The 14,278-nt window shown below is 46.8% G+C and overlaps 1 protein-coding gene across 1 annotated transcript in view; it reads right to left on the reverse strand.

Moving 5' to 3' along the window:
- The window catches only part of LOC119961545 (zinc finger protein 420-like), a 26,449-nt gene continuing 12,171 nt past the window's right edge, over window positions 1-14,278 (reverse strand). The window contains exon 4 of the mRNA XM_038788870.1: window positions 1-920. Coding sequence (XP_038644798.1) covers window positions 177-920 — 744 coding nt within the window. The 3' untranslated portion in view covers window positions 1-176. The remainder of the gene's footprint in view (window positions 921-14,278) is intronic.

Consider the following 14,278-nt stretch of genomic DNA (forward strand, 5'->3'; position numbering starts at 1 on the left):
TAACAGGCCATCAATCAGTCTCCTCTTATCAAGGACTCCAACACTGCGTTTAATGCAATTCATGTCCATTCTATTAATCCCTCTAACTGGGCTGGAGTTTAACAACAAGGGAAATAAATCTGAACTGTCAGAGTGAACATGGTTCATTCCTGGGTGTAGGAATCCAATCCCTGTAATCACAAGTGAACTCTCTGGTGTTTCAGACGAGCGGATGGCTGAGTGAATCCTCTGCCACACACGGGGCAGATGAACGGCTTCTTCCCAGAATGGATTCGCTGATGTTTCATCAAATCCCTTCTGCTTTTAAAGCTCTTCTCACAGTCAGAACATTGAAATGGTCTCTCATCAGTGTGAACAAGTGTATGTGTCCTAAGCTGCGATTTTGCAGCGAATCCCTTCCCACACTCAGCACAGGTAAAGGGTTTCGCTCCAGTGTGAATTCGCTGGTGATTCTGAAAATTAGGTAAATTAGTGAAACTCTTCCCACACTCCGTGCAGGTGAATGCTTTCTCTTCAGTGTGAACACGCTGGTGTCTAAGAAGATGCGATGATCTAATAAATCCCTTCCCACACACAGAGCAGACGAACGGCCTCTCACCAGTGTGGACACGCTTGTGTAGAGTGAGGTGGGAAGAACAAGTGAATCTCTGCCCGCACTCAGAGCAGTGGAATGGTCTCTCCCCAGTGTGAACCCGTAGATGTTCAGTGAGGTGGGATGAACACCGGAAGCTCTTCCCACACTGAGAGCAATCGTACGGTTTCTCTCCAGTGTGAACTCGCTGGTGTGTCATTAGGCTGGATGACTGAGTGAATTCCTTTCCACAAGTGGAGCAGGTGAACAACTTCTCTCCAGTGTGGCTGCGTTTATGAGTTTCCAGTGCAGATGGGAAGCTGAAACCCTTCCCACAGTCCCCACATTTCCACGGTTTCACCATGGCGTCACTAGATTGGATAATCAGTTAAAGCTTGTTGATACAGAGAATGATTGTACGGTGTCTCCCCACTGTGAATGATGTGATTTTTTTTCAGGCTCTGTAATAGTTGAAGCTCTTTCCACAGTCAGTTCACTGGAACTCTCACTCGGGTGTGTATTGTGTGGGTCTCGGTGCTTTTCCAGTCACACTGATGTTTCCACAGTCAGTTCACTGGAACTCTCTCACTCGGGTGTATTGTGTGGGTCTCGGTGCTTTTCCAGTCACACTGATGTTTCCAGTCAGTTCACTGAAACTCTCTCACTCGGGTGTGTGTTGTGTGGGTCTTGGTGCTTTTCCAGTCACACTGATGTTTCAGATCCTTTCCTGCTGATGTTCAACTCATGATGAATGTGTGAAAACCTCTCCTTCCAATGCCCTGTAAAAGGAGTTTACTGTGTCAGTACCACTGTCTGCCAGGATAGAAATTCAGAATAAATAATTCTAATTTCTACGGAATATTCTTCCCTCTTATTTCCCCAAATATGTTGCCCAATTAAAGTAAAAGAAAGCAAAATCACAACAAAAACAAGGAAAACTTTGAAACTATCTGGGCAGCATGGTGGTTAGCATAAATGCTTCACAGCTCCAGGGTCCCAGGTTCGATTCCCGGCTGGGTCACTGTCTGTGTGGAGTCTGCACGTCCTCCCCGTGTGTGCGTGGGTTTCCTCCGGGTGCTCCGGTTTCCTCCCACAGTCCAAAGATGTGCGGGTTAGGTGGATTGGCCATGCTAAATTGCCCGTAGTGTAAGGTTAAGGGGGGGTTGTTGGGTTATGGGTATAGGGTGGATACGTGGGTTTGAGTGGGGTGATCATTGTTCGGCACAACATCGAGGGCCGAAGGGCCTGTTCTGTGCTGTACTGTTCTATTAAAAAAACCAGAATGTTGCTTTCAGTATCTCAGAAGCACTCTGCACCCTGATGTAACAAACAATTGTGGAAGGTATCAAGTTTACTGGTGGACACCTCATCTTCACGTTCCAGGGCCACCTAAACATGGACAAGACGATGGAAGAGGGTCCAGCAGCCAGAGGAAGCCCTACGTTCTCTCCCATAGGGCTCACCAATCTGGATCAACAAATTGGTGCTTTGAGCAGACCCTCCGCTCCGACTAGCCCAGTCCCCTCTGTGCAGCAAAGCTAGGAATGTGGAGTTAACGTTTCACATTAATTTACAAGCAGCCCCTTCCGGTAACTATCCAGGGGCTGTAACCTCCCGAACAGAATCCCCACAGTGCAGGAGGCCCCGCCCATTCTCTCTTACGTCACCCAGTCTCGAGCGCATGCGTTCTTCTCCTCACTAAACCAAGATGGCGGCCGTTCAATCGGGCCTGATCCCAAGCACAGATCACAGAGCCACAAACTCGCTACCTCAGAGTCTTATTTAGGGTCTGTGGCCTTCACTTAAGATTGAGAAACTATCCCCGTCCGGAGCTGGCTCCATCGCTCCCCCTGGGATTCGATAGCGTGACTAGTTTACTGCAGCCCATCACCGCCATCACTTACCGGTTCCCTCAGACTCGGAACAGTCGCCCAGAATGCCCCGCGGCGGGCTGGCCCCGGAGCATGCGCACTCAGTGTCTGGGCCATGAGAGAGTTTGATCGAGCGGTGTCTATGCCGCGGGGGATTGTGGGAACTATGGCCACCATTCATCAGCTCCAGTAGGAAAGTGTTTTATTGGAGGTTGACCGCAGATCAGACCTGAACCTGTAATAATGTATCTTTCTCTACACAGATGCGGTCTAGCCTGATTAGTATGTCCAGCTCTTTATATTTTGATATTCCAACATTTGCAATGTTTTTGCTTTTTAAAAAGTCATTCATATGATGTTGGCGTCGCTGGCTAGCCCAGTATTTATTGCCCGTCCATAATTGCCCTTGAGCAGGTGGTGACGAGCTGCCTTGCTGAAATGCTGCAGTACATGTGGTGTAGGTACAGCCACAGTGCTATTAGGGAAAGAGTTCCAGGATCTTGGCCCTGTGAAGTGAAGGAACAGCTATATATTTCCAATTCAGGATGGTGAGTGGCTTGGAGGGGACCTTCCAGGTGGTCGGATTTCCATGTTTCTGTTGCCGCTATCCTTTGTGAATGTGGCTTTGAAAAGTGCTGCATAAGGAGCCTTTAGAAGGATGAGAGGGGATCTTATTGAAACGTACAAGATACTGCGAGGCCTGGATAGAGTGAATGTGGAGAGGATGTTTCCACTTGTAGGAAAAACTAGAACCAGAGGACACCATCTCAGATTAAAGGGACGATTCTTTAAAGCAGAGGTGAGGAGGAATTGTTTCAGCCACAGAGTGGTGAATCTGTGGAACTCTTTGCCGCAGAAGGCTGTGGAGACCAACTCTTTGCCGTAGAATGCTGTGGAGACCAAGTCACTGTGTGTCTTTAAGACATTCACTGAGATAGATAGGTTCTTAATTAATAAGGGGATCCGGGGTTATGGGGAGAAGGCAGGAGAATGAGGATGAGAAAATATCAGCCATGATTGAATGGTGGAGCAGACTCGATGGGCCAAGTGGCCTAATTCTACTCCAATATCTTATGGTCTTATGGTACACCCTGCTGCTGTTGTTCTGGACGGAGTGGATGTTTGTGGATTGATTGCCAAGCAAACAAACTGCTTTCTCCTGGATAGTGTCAAGTTTCTTGAGTGTTGTGGGAAAAAGTGAAGGGTATTCCATTACACTCCTGACTTGTGTCTTGTATGGCACGGTAGCACAGAGGTTCACACTGTTGCTTCATTGCGCCAGGGTCCCAGGTTTGATTCCCGGCTTGGGTCACTGTCTGCGCTGAGTCTGCATGTGCTCCCTGCGTCTGCGTGGGTTTCCTCCGGGTGCTCCGGTTTCCTCCCACAAGTCTCGAAAGATGTGCTGTTAGATGAATTGGACATTCTAAATCCCCCCCCCCCCCCCCCCCCCCGTGTACCAAGCAGGTGCCCAAATGTGACGACTAGGGGCTTTTCACAGTAGCTTCATTGCAGTGTTAATGTAAGCCTACTTGTGACAATAAATATTATTATTATTGTAGATGTTGGACAGTCTTTGGGGAGCCAGGAGGAAGGTTACTTGCCACAGGATTCCTAGCTTCTGATCCGCTTTTGTAGCCATGGTATTCTATGGGTAGTCCAATCCAGGTTCAGGTGAATGGTACCGCCCACGATGTTGATAATGCTGTATTTTGTTTTATTACAGATGTTGCTCACAGAACTGAGTCTGGCAACACAGACCAATTAAAGGCTGTGTTAAAGTCAGCAAATCTATTTCAGTTGAGACTTTTTTATCCTTTTAACATCTGCAATATTTAAAAAAGTTAATTATTGGGACATGGGCATTGCTAACATGACCAGCAACCCACCAAGCCTCTTCTGAAAGCACTTTCCAACGCCCTTAACTTACAAGGATATGGACAGCAGGTAGCATGGGAACATCACAACCTGCAATTACCCTTCCAAGCCACACACCATTCTGACTTGTAGGTATGTTGCTGTGCCTTCACTGTCTCTGGGCTAAAGTCCTAGAATTCCTACACCAACAGTACTGAGACTGCAGCGATTAATGAAGGAAGGTCACCCCCAACTTTGGAAGGACAATTAGGATGGACAACAAATGCTGGTTTTGTCAACAATGCTCACATCCCATGAAAGAATTAAAACAATCTACTGACAATCAGCAGTTTCCCCTTGACGGTGATGTTTAGTCAATTGCTGCAATGTGAGTGGTGAAGGTGCTCTCACAGTGGTATGAGGTAACAAGTTACAGGATTATCACCCAGGAACAATGAATTAATGCCGATGTAAGTCCAAGTCAGGTTGGTTTGAGATTGGAAGGGGAAGTTGAAGGTGATGGTATTCCTGTGTATTTTGAGCTGATGAATGTTGTGGCTGGGGCAGGTTCTCTGAAAGTTCTTGTCGAGTTCTAGATATTTCAAGTCCTTATCGTTCATTTCCTCCCACTTGCACCTCTCGTCCTTCTCCAGCGAAGCTACATTGTTGTGTAGGTCTAGACCGGGTGGCAGGTCCTTTCCTTGATGGACATTAGTGAAATAGTTGGATTTTTAGGACAATCCAGCAGTTTACATGGTCTAACAGTCACTTGATGCATCACAGCCTGAACCATCAGCTTTTGTACATAACATCAAAAAGCACTATTTGGGAGAATCTGTTTTTGTGTTCTGTGTGTGGACCAAGCTTCAGCTGATCATCAAATAGGCAGCATAGTAGCACAATGATTAGCACTGTTGCTTCAGAGCCAGGGTCCCAGGTTTGATTCCCGGTTTAGGTCACTGTCTGTGCAGAGTCTGCACGTTCTCCACATGTCTGCGTGGGTTTCAACCAGCTGCTCTGGTTTACTCCCTCAAGAGCTGTTGGGTTATTTGGACATTCTGAATTCTCTCTGTGTGTACCCGAACAGGCATCAGAGTGTGGTGACTAGGGGCTATTCACAGTAACCTCATTGCAGTGTCAATGTAAGCCTACTTGTGACAATAAAGATTATTAATTAAACGTGATCATGCAAATGTTGTCCCATCAGGGAGAAACCGTGAAAATGTGGAGGCTGTGGGAAGGGATTCAATTATCCATCTGAGCTGAATATTCATCAACGCAGTCACACCGGGAAGAGAGCATTCACCAGCTCTGCATGTGAGAAAGGGTTCACTAAATCATCCAACCTTCTGAGACACCATTGAGTTCACACTCGGGAGAGACTGTTCACCTGCTCTGTGTGTTGGAAAGGCTTCACAACCTCATTCCACCTCCTGTCACACCACCATATTTACAATGAAGAGAGACCTTTCCAATGTTCCGACTGTGAGAAAAACTATAAAAGGAAAAGTGATCTGTTGAGCCATAAACTCACAAACACTGGGGAGAAGCTGTTCACCTGCTCTGTTTCTGGGAAAGGATTCGCCCGTTCATTCGACCTGCTGACCTACCAACTTGTTCATACTAATAAGAGGCCGTTTAAATATCCTGACTGTGAGAAGAGCTTTAAAAGCCGGAAGGATCTGCTGACACATGAACACACTCACACCAGGGAGTCACCTTTGAGCTGCTCTTTCTGTGGGAAAGGTTTTACTTGGAAGTCCAATCTACTTAAGCACCAGTGGATTCACACTGGGGAGAGGCCGTTCATCTGCTCAGTGTGTGGGAGGGCATTCATTCACTCTCCCACATGAAATGAAATGAAAATCGCTTATTGTCACGAGTAGGCTTCAATGAAGTTACTGTGAAAAGCCCCATGCTGAGGCACCAGCGAGTTCACAAGTGACTGAAGGGATTGGATTTGGATTCTGCTGTTAATCACATCCAGACTGAACCATCTTCACTCTGACAGCTGGAGTTTGTTGCTGCTGTCCGGGGAGGCTGGTACGGGAATCGAACCGTGCTGCTGGCCCGCTTGGTCTGCTTTAAAAGCCAGCGATTTAGCTGAGTGAGCTAAACCAGCCCCTCTTGATGTCCTCCTGAGGGGAAATAGCTTTTCATTATTTACCCTGTCCAAACCCCTCAGGATCTTGATTACCTCTACAACTCTCCAATCAGCCTTCTTTTCTCCAAGGAAAACAGACCCAACCTCTCCTCATAGCTCCAGTTATTTCTCCCTGGAATCATTCTTGTGAATTTTCTCTGGACTCTGTACTCCAATGCCTTCACATCCTTCCTCAAGTTTAAAAAAGTAATTTCATGGGGATGTGGTGTCGCTGGCTGGGCTTTTACTGCCCATCATTAATTGCCCTTGAGCTGAGTGGTTTGCTCAGCCATTTCAGAGGGCATTTTAAGAGTCAACCACTTTGCTGTGGGTCTGGTGACACATGTGGGCCACACCAGGTAAGGGCAGGAGATTTTCTTCCCTCATTGAAGCCTACTCATGACAATAAGCGATTTTCATTTATTTCATTTCATTTAAAGGACAAGAGTGAACCAGATGAGTTTTTAATTGATTTTTTTTGTTGTTTTTATAAATTTAGAGTACCCAATTCATTTTTGCCAATTACGAGGCAATTTAGCGTGGCCAATCTACCTAACCTACACATCTTTGTGTGTGGGGGCGAAACCTACGTAAACACGGGGAGAATGTGCATAACTCCACACGAACAGTAACCCAGCGCCGGGATTGAACCTAGGACCTCAGCGCCGTGAGGCAGCAGTGCTGCCCCCAGATAGGTTTTTCTGACAATCGACGATGGTTTCATGGTCATCATTGGACTTTCAATTCAAGATTTTAAAATATTGAATTCACAATCCACTATTCCAAATACTAAGAAATTAATTTCTGGACGAAAGAATTGTGAGTTCTTCCAAGATGTAACAAGCAAAGTGGATAATGGGGATCCTGTAGATGTAGTATATCTGGACTTCCTGAAGACGTTTGATAAGTTGCCGCACAGAAGGTTAATTGACAAGGTGAGATCACATGGGATTAGGGGTAATTTATTAGCTTAGATAGAAGACTGGCTGACAGACAGGAGACAGAGAGTCAGGATAAATGGTTCTTTTTCTGGATGGGAATATGTAAATAGTGGGGTGCCACGGGGTTCAGTCCTTGGGCCCCAGCTATTTACAATCTATATTAACAACTTGGATACAGGGATAGGAGGTTCTATCGCCAAATTCGCAGATTACACGAAAATAAGTGGGACAGTAAACTGCAATGAGAAAATAAGAACCTTACAAATGGATATAGATAGGTTAGGAGAGTGGTCCAAAATGTGGCAGATGGAGTTTAATGTGGATAAGTGTGAGGCCATGCATTTTGGTCAGAAAAAATGGAAAGGTGGCCTATTAACTAAATGGGGAGAGACTTCGGGGTGTTCCTATGCAGAGGGATCTGGGTGTCCTTGTGCATGAGTCACAGAAAACGAGCATGCAGGTGCTGCAGATAATAAGGAAAGCAAATGGAATGTTAGCAAAAGGAACTGAGTAAGGAAGTGTTGCACCTATACAAGGCATTGTCAAGATCACACCTGGAGTATTGTGCACAGTTTTGTCCCCTTATTTGAGGAAAGATGTAGTGGCATTAGAGGCAGTTCAGAGGAGCTTCACTAGATTGATTCTAGAGATGAGGGTTTTGTCGTATGAGGAGAGATTGAACAGTTTAGGCCTATACTCTCTAGAGTTTAGAAGAATGAGGGGAGATTTAATTGAGTTAAAGAAGATGTTAAAAGGTATGGATAGTGGGCGGCAGGTAGCACAGTGGTTCGCATTGTTGCTTCACAGCGCCAGGGTCCCAGGTTCGATTCCTGGCTTAGGTCCCTGTCTGTGCAGAGTCTGCACATTCTCCCCGTGTTGGCGTGGCTTTCCTCTGGGCGCTTCCGTTTCCTCCCGAAAGTCCCAAAAGCCGTGCTGGTGGTTAATTTGGGCATTCTGAATTCTCCCTCTATATACCTGAAAAGGTGTCGGAATGGGCGACTCGGGGATTGCCACTGTAACTTCATTACAGTGTTAATGTAAGCCTATTTGTGCCAATAATGAAGATTATAAAGTAGACGTGGAGCTGATGCTTCCTCTTGTGGGGCATTTTAAATGAAAGTTCATAATCTTAGAATAAGAGGTCGCAAATTTAAAACAGATTTGAAGAGAAACTACTTCTCCAAAAGGGTTGTGAATCTGTGGAATTCTCTACCCCAGAGTGCGGTGGATGAAGGGACAGTGAATAAATTCAAAGTGGAGTTAGACAGATTTTTAATTGGTAATGAGTTGAAGGCTTATGGAGGACAGTGGAATTGAGCCCAGGATGGGATCAGCCATGATCACATTGAAAGTGTTTAGGCTTGGGAGGCTGCATTGCCTACTCCTCGGTCATGTGTTCTTAGGAGGAGATGCTCTGGCTGATTTTGCAATCCCGCTCTTGGTCTTTAGCATTGTAGATAGTAGATGAGGAACATATCAGCTATGATAGAATGGCAGAGCAGATTCGATGGGCCAAATGGCCTAATTCTGCTCATGTATCTTATGAACTTATGACTGCAGTAAGAAGTCTTACAACGCCACATTAAAGTCCCAACAGGTTTGTTTCAAATTACTAGCTTTCGGAGCACTGCTCCTTCCTCTGAAAGCTAGTTATTTGAAACAAACCTGTTGGAAATTAACCTGGTGTTGCAAGACTTCTTACTGTGCTCACCCCAGTCCAACAGCAGCATCTCCAGCATCTCCACATCAGAACTTCTGACTGTACACAGAACAATACTTTTCATTGTACCTCAGTACATGTGACAATAAAACAAATACAATACAAACAAGCCTTGTTTACCCATCCCTATGTGCTCATTTTCCTTTTAAGAAGTTCCAAAAGTTGAAATTTCCCATTCTTCTTTTCCTATAGTTGTGATCATCCTGATCTCTGTAATCTCCTCACACACACCTCTTCAATTTAATTTAATTCCGGCCACGACAGCATTCCTGATTTTATTCGGTCCACCATTACTGGCCTTTTATTATTTGACTGGGCTAAAAGTTCTGGAATGTCCTCCTTAAAACTCTCCGACTCTCTCACTCACTTTCCTCCATTAAGATTCTCCTTTAAATCTAATATTGCTCAGTGTCAATTGTTATTTTATAATGTTTCTCTGAGATGTGTGAAAACGCTTTATTCTGTCAAGGCACAATAAATACGAATTATTGTCACTGCCCTGGACATGTATCATTGTTCTGAGTCATAAATAAGAATTGTAACTCAGAGTGAAACAGTCTGTCATGAAAAAACATTTAAAAAATGTTGCTCCCAACAATGATGGCACAGTAAGAAGTCTTACAACACCAGGTTAAAGTCCAACAGGTTTGTTTCAAACACGAGCTTTCGGAGCACGGCTCCTTCTTCAGGTGAATGGAAAGGCTTGTTCCAGAAATGTTTATATAGACACAGTCAGAGATGCCCCGGAATGCGAGCACCTGCAGGCAATCAAATCATCAAAGATGCAGAGAGAGAGGTAACTCCAGGTTAAAGAGGTGTGAATTGTCCCAAGCCAGTTCAGTCGGTAGGCCTCTGCAAGTCCAGGCTTGTTGGTGGGGGCCGAATGTAATGCGACATGAATCCCAGATCCCGGTTGAGTCCGCATTCATGCGTGCGGAACTTAGCTATAAGTTTTTGCTCAGCAATTTTGCGTTGTCGCGTCTCCTGAAGGCCTCCTTGTAGAATGCTGACCCGGAGATCAGAGGCTGAATGTCCTTGACTGCTGAAGTGTTCCCCAACTGGAAGGGAACAGTCCTGCCTGTTGATAGTCGCACGATGCCCGTTTATTCGTTGTCGCAGTGTCTGCATGGTCTCGCCAATGTACCACGCTTCGGGACATCCTTTCCTGCAGCGTATGAGGTAGACTACATTGGTCGAGTCGCACGAGTATGCGCCGCGTACCTGGTGGGTGGTGTTTCCACGTGTAATGGTGGTGTCCATGTCGATGATCTGGCATGTCTTGCAGAGATTACCCTGGCAGGGTTTTGTGGTGTTGTGGTTGCTGTTCTGAAGGCTGGGTAATTTGCTGCAAACAATGGTTTGTTTGAGGTTGCGCGGTTGTTTGAAGGCCAGTAGTGGGGGTGTGGGGATGACCTTGGCAAGATGTCCATCCTCGCTGATGATGTGTTGGAGGCTGCGAAGAAGATGTCGTAGTTTCTCCGCCCCAGGAAAGTACTGGACGACGAAGGGTACTCTGTCAGTGGTGTCCCGTGTTTGTCTTCTGAGGAGGTCGGTGCGGTTTTTTGCTGTGGCGCGGTGGAACTGTCGATCAATGAGTCGAGCGCCATATCCCGTTCGTACGAGGGCATCTTTCAGCATCTGTAGGTGTCTGTTGCGCTCCTCCTTGTCTGAGCAGATCCTGTGTATACGGAGGGCTTGTCCATAGGGGATGGCTTCTTTAATGTGTTTCGGGTGAAAGCTGGAGAAGTGGAGCATCGTGAGATTATCTGTGGGCTTGCGGTAAAGCGAGGTGCTGAGGTGACCGTCCTTGATGGAGACGAGTGTGTCCAAGAATGGAACTGAATTTGGAGAATAGTCCATGGTGAGTTTGATGGTGGGATGGAACTTATTGATGTCATCGTGTAGTCGTTTCAGTGATGTCTCGCCGTGGGTCCAAAGGAAAAAAATGTCATCGATGTATCTGGTGTATAGCATCGGTTGAAAGTCCTGTGTGGTGAGGAAGTCCTGTTCCAACTTGTGCATGAAGATGTTGGCATATTGAGGTGCAAATTTGGTCCCCATGGCTGTTCCGTGCGTCTGGATGAAGAATTTGTTGTCGAAGGTGAAGACGTTGTGGTCTAGAATGAAACGGATGAGTTGCAGAATTGCGTCTGGAGATTGGCAGTTGTCGGTGTTGAGGACTGAGGCTGTTGCAGCAATGCCGTCGTCATGGGGGATGCTGGTGTAGAGTGCCGAGACATCCATTGTGACGAGGAATGTTCCTGGTTCAACTGGTCCATGGGTGCTGAGTTTCTGTAGGAAGTCCGTCGTGTCGCGACAGAAGCTGGGTGTACCTTGTACGATGGGTTTCAAGATGCCCTCGATGTGGCCAGAGAGGTTCTCACACAGGGTCCCATTGCCTGAAACGATAGGACGGCCTGGTGTGTTGGCCTTGTGTATTTTCGGGAGGCAGTAGAGATCTCCAATGCGGGGATTACGTGGGATGAGAGCACGTAGGGTGTTCTGAAGGTCTGGATCTAAGGTCTTGATCAGTCTGCTGAGTTGGCGGATGTGTTCCTTGGTTGGATCTGCGGGTAACTGCAGTAACAATGATGGCGACTGAGCCTGAACTGCGCTGCTGCTGCCCCCAATAAAGATGGTGGGTGTGCGTGCGCACTGCTGCCAGTGCCGCAATAAGGTTGACGACTGCGCATGCGCAACCCTCCAGTGCGCGCGAGGGAGATGGCGGCCCCATTGTCTCGTCTGTGAGAAAGCTGCATGTCCCCCGATACCGATAGGTTAGTTTTCCGGGTTTTCGGTTTATATAACATGTTTAATAAGTGTGTCCAACGATGCGCCTAATCGAGCTCTCCCTCCGTCCCGCCATCCCCACCTTTACGGATTGTGGATCCGAGAAAACAACTATCTGTGCCGCCATTAATCGCACTGCGCATGCTTCACACGGCCCAGTCCCGCCCCCTCATTCACTCCGATTGGCTGGAGGACCAGCCACTTTTGACCGGTCTTCCGAATCCGTCCCTGAACCCTAATGGTCAGGAGCTGCCGTCAATCACTCTGGCCATTGTCAGGTGAGAGGTCAGTGTCGGGGGCTGGGTTTAGAATCCCGAGTGCGGCCCCAGAGCCGAATGAAACAATGAACATTCTCCACTCTAACTGTCCGTCACTTCCGGCTTCTCTCCACAAACAACCTCATAGAGACCAGCGTTGCCGCCACACAGCGGGAGATGCCGGAGTCCATGCGGCGGACCGAGGTGATCTGCAGGCTGCCTCCCGGCACAGTTGGGGAAATATTTATACATGAAAGATGACTTCATTCTCACTCCACCGTATAAATATTTCCCACTTTCTCCCTCTTTTAGCTTTCATGTGGAGATGCTGGCGTTCACCTGAGGAAGGAGCTGCGCTCCGAAAGCTTGTGTTTGAAACAAACCTGTTGGACTTTAACCTGGTGTTGTAAGACTTCTTACTGTTTTAGCTTTGACAAAGGGTCATCTGGACTCCAAGCGTTAACTCTTTTCTCTCCCTACAGGTGCTGCCAGACCTGCTGAGATTTTCCAGCATTTTCTCTTTGATTTGCTGTGACCTCCTGGACAGGAAGCTGTGAGCATGGATCTGTCAATCAGCCTGAATCAGCACCTTCAGGAGAATAGGGAGGGTGAATAGCGCCGTAGTGTGGTGACTAGGGTTTTTCACAGTAACTTCATTGCAGCGTTAATGTAAGCCTACTTGTGACACTAATAAAGATTATTATTATTATTAGATACAGCAGATTCACCTGAGGAAGGAGCAGTGCTCGTGTTTGAAACAAACCTGTTGGACTTTAAACTGGTGTTGTAAGACTTCTTACAGCAGATAAAGAATTGACGGCGAGAGGCTGCACGGTGGCACAGTGGTTAGCACTGCAACCTCACTCCGCCGAGGTCCCAGGTTCGATCCTGGCTCTCGGTCACTGTTCATGTGGAGTTTGCACATTCTCCCCGTGTCTGCTTGCGTTTCGCCCCGACAACCCAAAGATGTGCAGGGTAGGTGGATTGGCCACGCTAAGTTGCCCCTTAATTGGAAAAAAATGAATTGGGTACTTTAAATTTATTTTAAAAAGAGAATGGAGGGAGTGTGTGGGATGAAGATTTGCAGCTTTCGGGGAATAAGAGGAAGAAATATGACATAGAAACTAGAATTGTCTGTTCTGACTTTCTATCCTGTTTTGACAGTGATGAATTTTGTAAAATGTTTTTACAGGATATTAGATGAGGAGGAATTACAGACAGAAATCTCAAACGTTACATCTCGATCTGATGGTCACTCGATTCCCTGGAACCTGAATTTCCTTAGACTATGAATGTAGAATGCAAAATGTTTGCCCGAACTGTCAGCTAAAGATTTCAAACATCTGTGTGACTGGAAAAGCACCGAGACCCACACAACACACACCCAAGTGAGAGTTTCAGTGAACTGACTGTAGAAACATCAGTGTGACTGGAAAAGCACCGAGACCCACACAACACACACCCGAGTGAGAGTTTCAGTGAACTGACTGTAGAAATAGCTTTAACCAGTTACACAGTCTGAAAAACATAACACCATTCAGAGCGGGACGAGATCGCACCCGTGTTGTGTCTTTGGATGAGGCTTCAACTGATTGACCAGCCTGGAGAGACACAAAGAGACCCAAAACATGGAGAATCCGTGGAAATGTGGGGATTGTGGGAAGGGATATAGATTCCCATCTCAGCTGGAGGTTCATCGACACAGTCACACTGGGGAGAGGCCATTCACCTGCTCTGTATGTGGGAAAGGATTTACTCGATTATCCAATCTGCAGACACACCGGCGAGTTCACACTGGAGAGAGGCCGTTCATTTGCTCTCAGTGTGGGAAAGGATTTTGTAATTTGTCCCACCTATTGAGACACCAGCGAATTCACACGGGGGAGAGGCCCTTTACCTGCTCCCAATGTGGAAAAGGATTCCGGGATTCATCCCACCTATTGAGCCACCAGGAAGGTCACACTGAGGAGAGGTCATTCACCTGCTCTCAGTGTGGGAAAGGATTTACTCAATTATCTCACCTGCGGATCCACCAGCGAGTTCACACTGAGGAGAGGCCATTCACCTGCTCTCAGTGTGGGAAAGGATTCACTCAGTTATCCAACCTGCAGGCACATCAGCGAGTTCACAC

Source organism: Scyliorhinus canicula, unplaced genomic scaffold (genome assembly GCF_902713615.1).
Source record: "Scyliorhinus canicula unplaced genomic scaffold, sScyCan1.1, whole genome shotgun sequence".
Classification (NCBI taxonomy): Eukaryota; Metazoa; Chordata; class Chondrichthyes; order Carcharhiniformes; family Scyliorhinidae; genus Scyliorhinus; species Scyliorhinus canicula.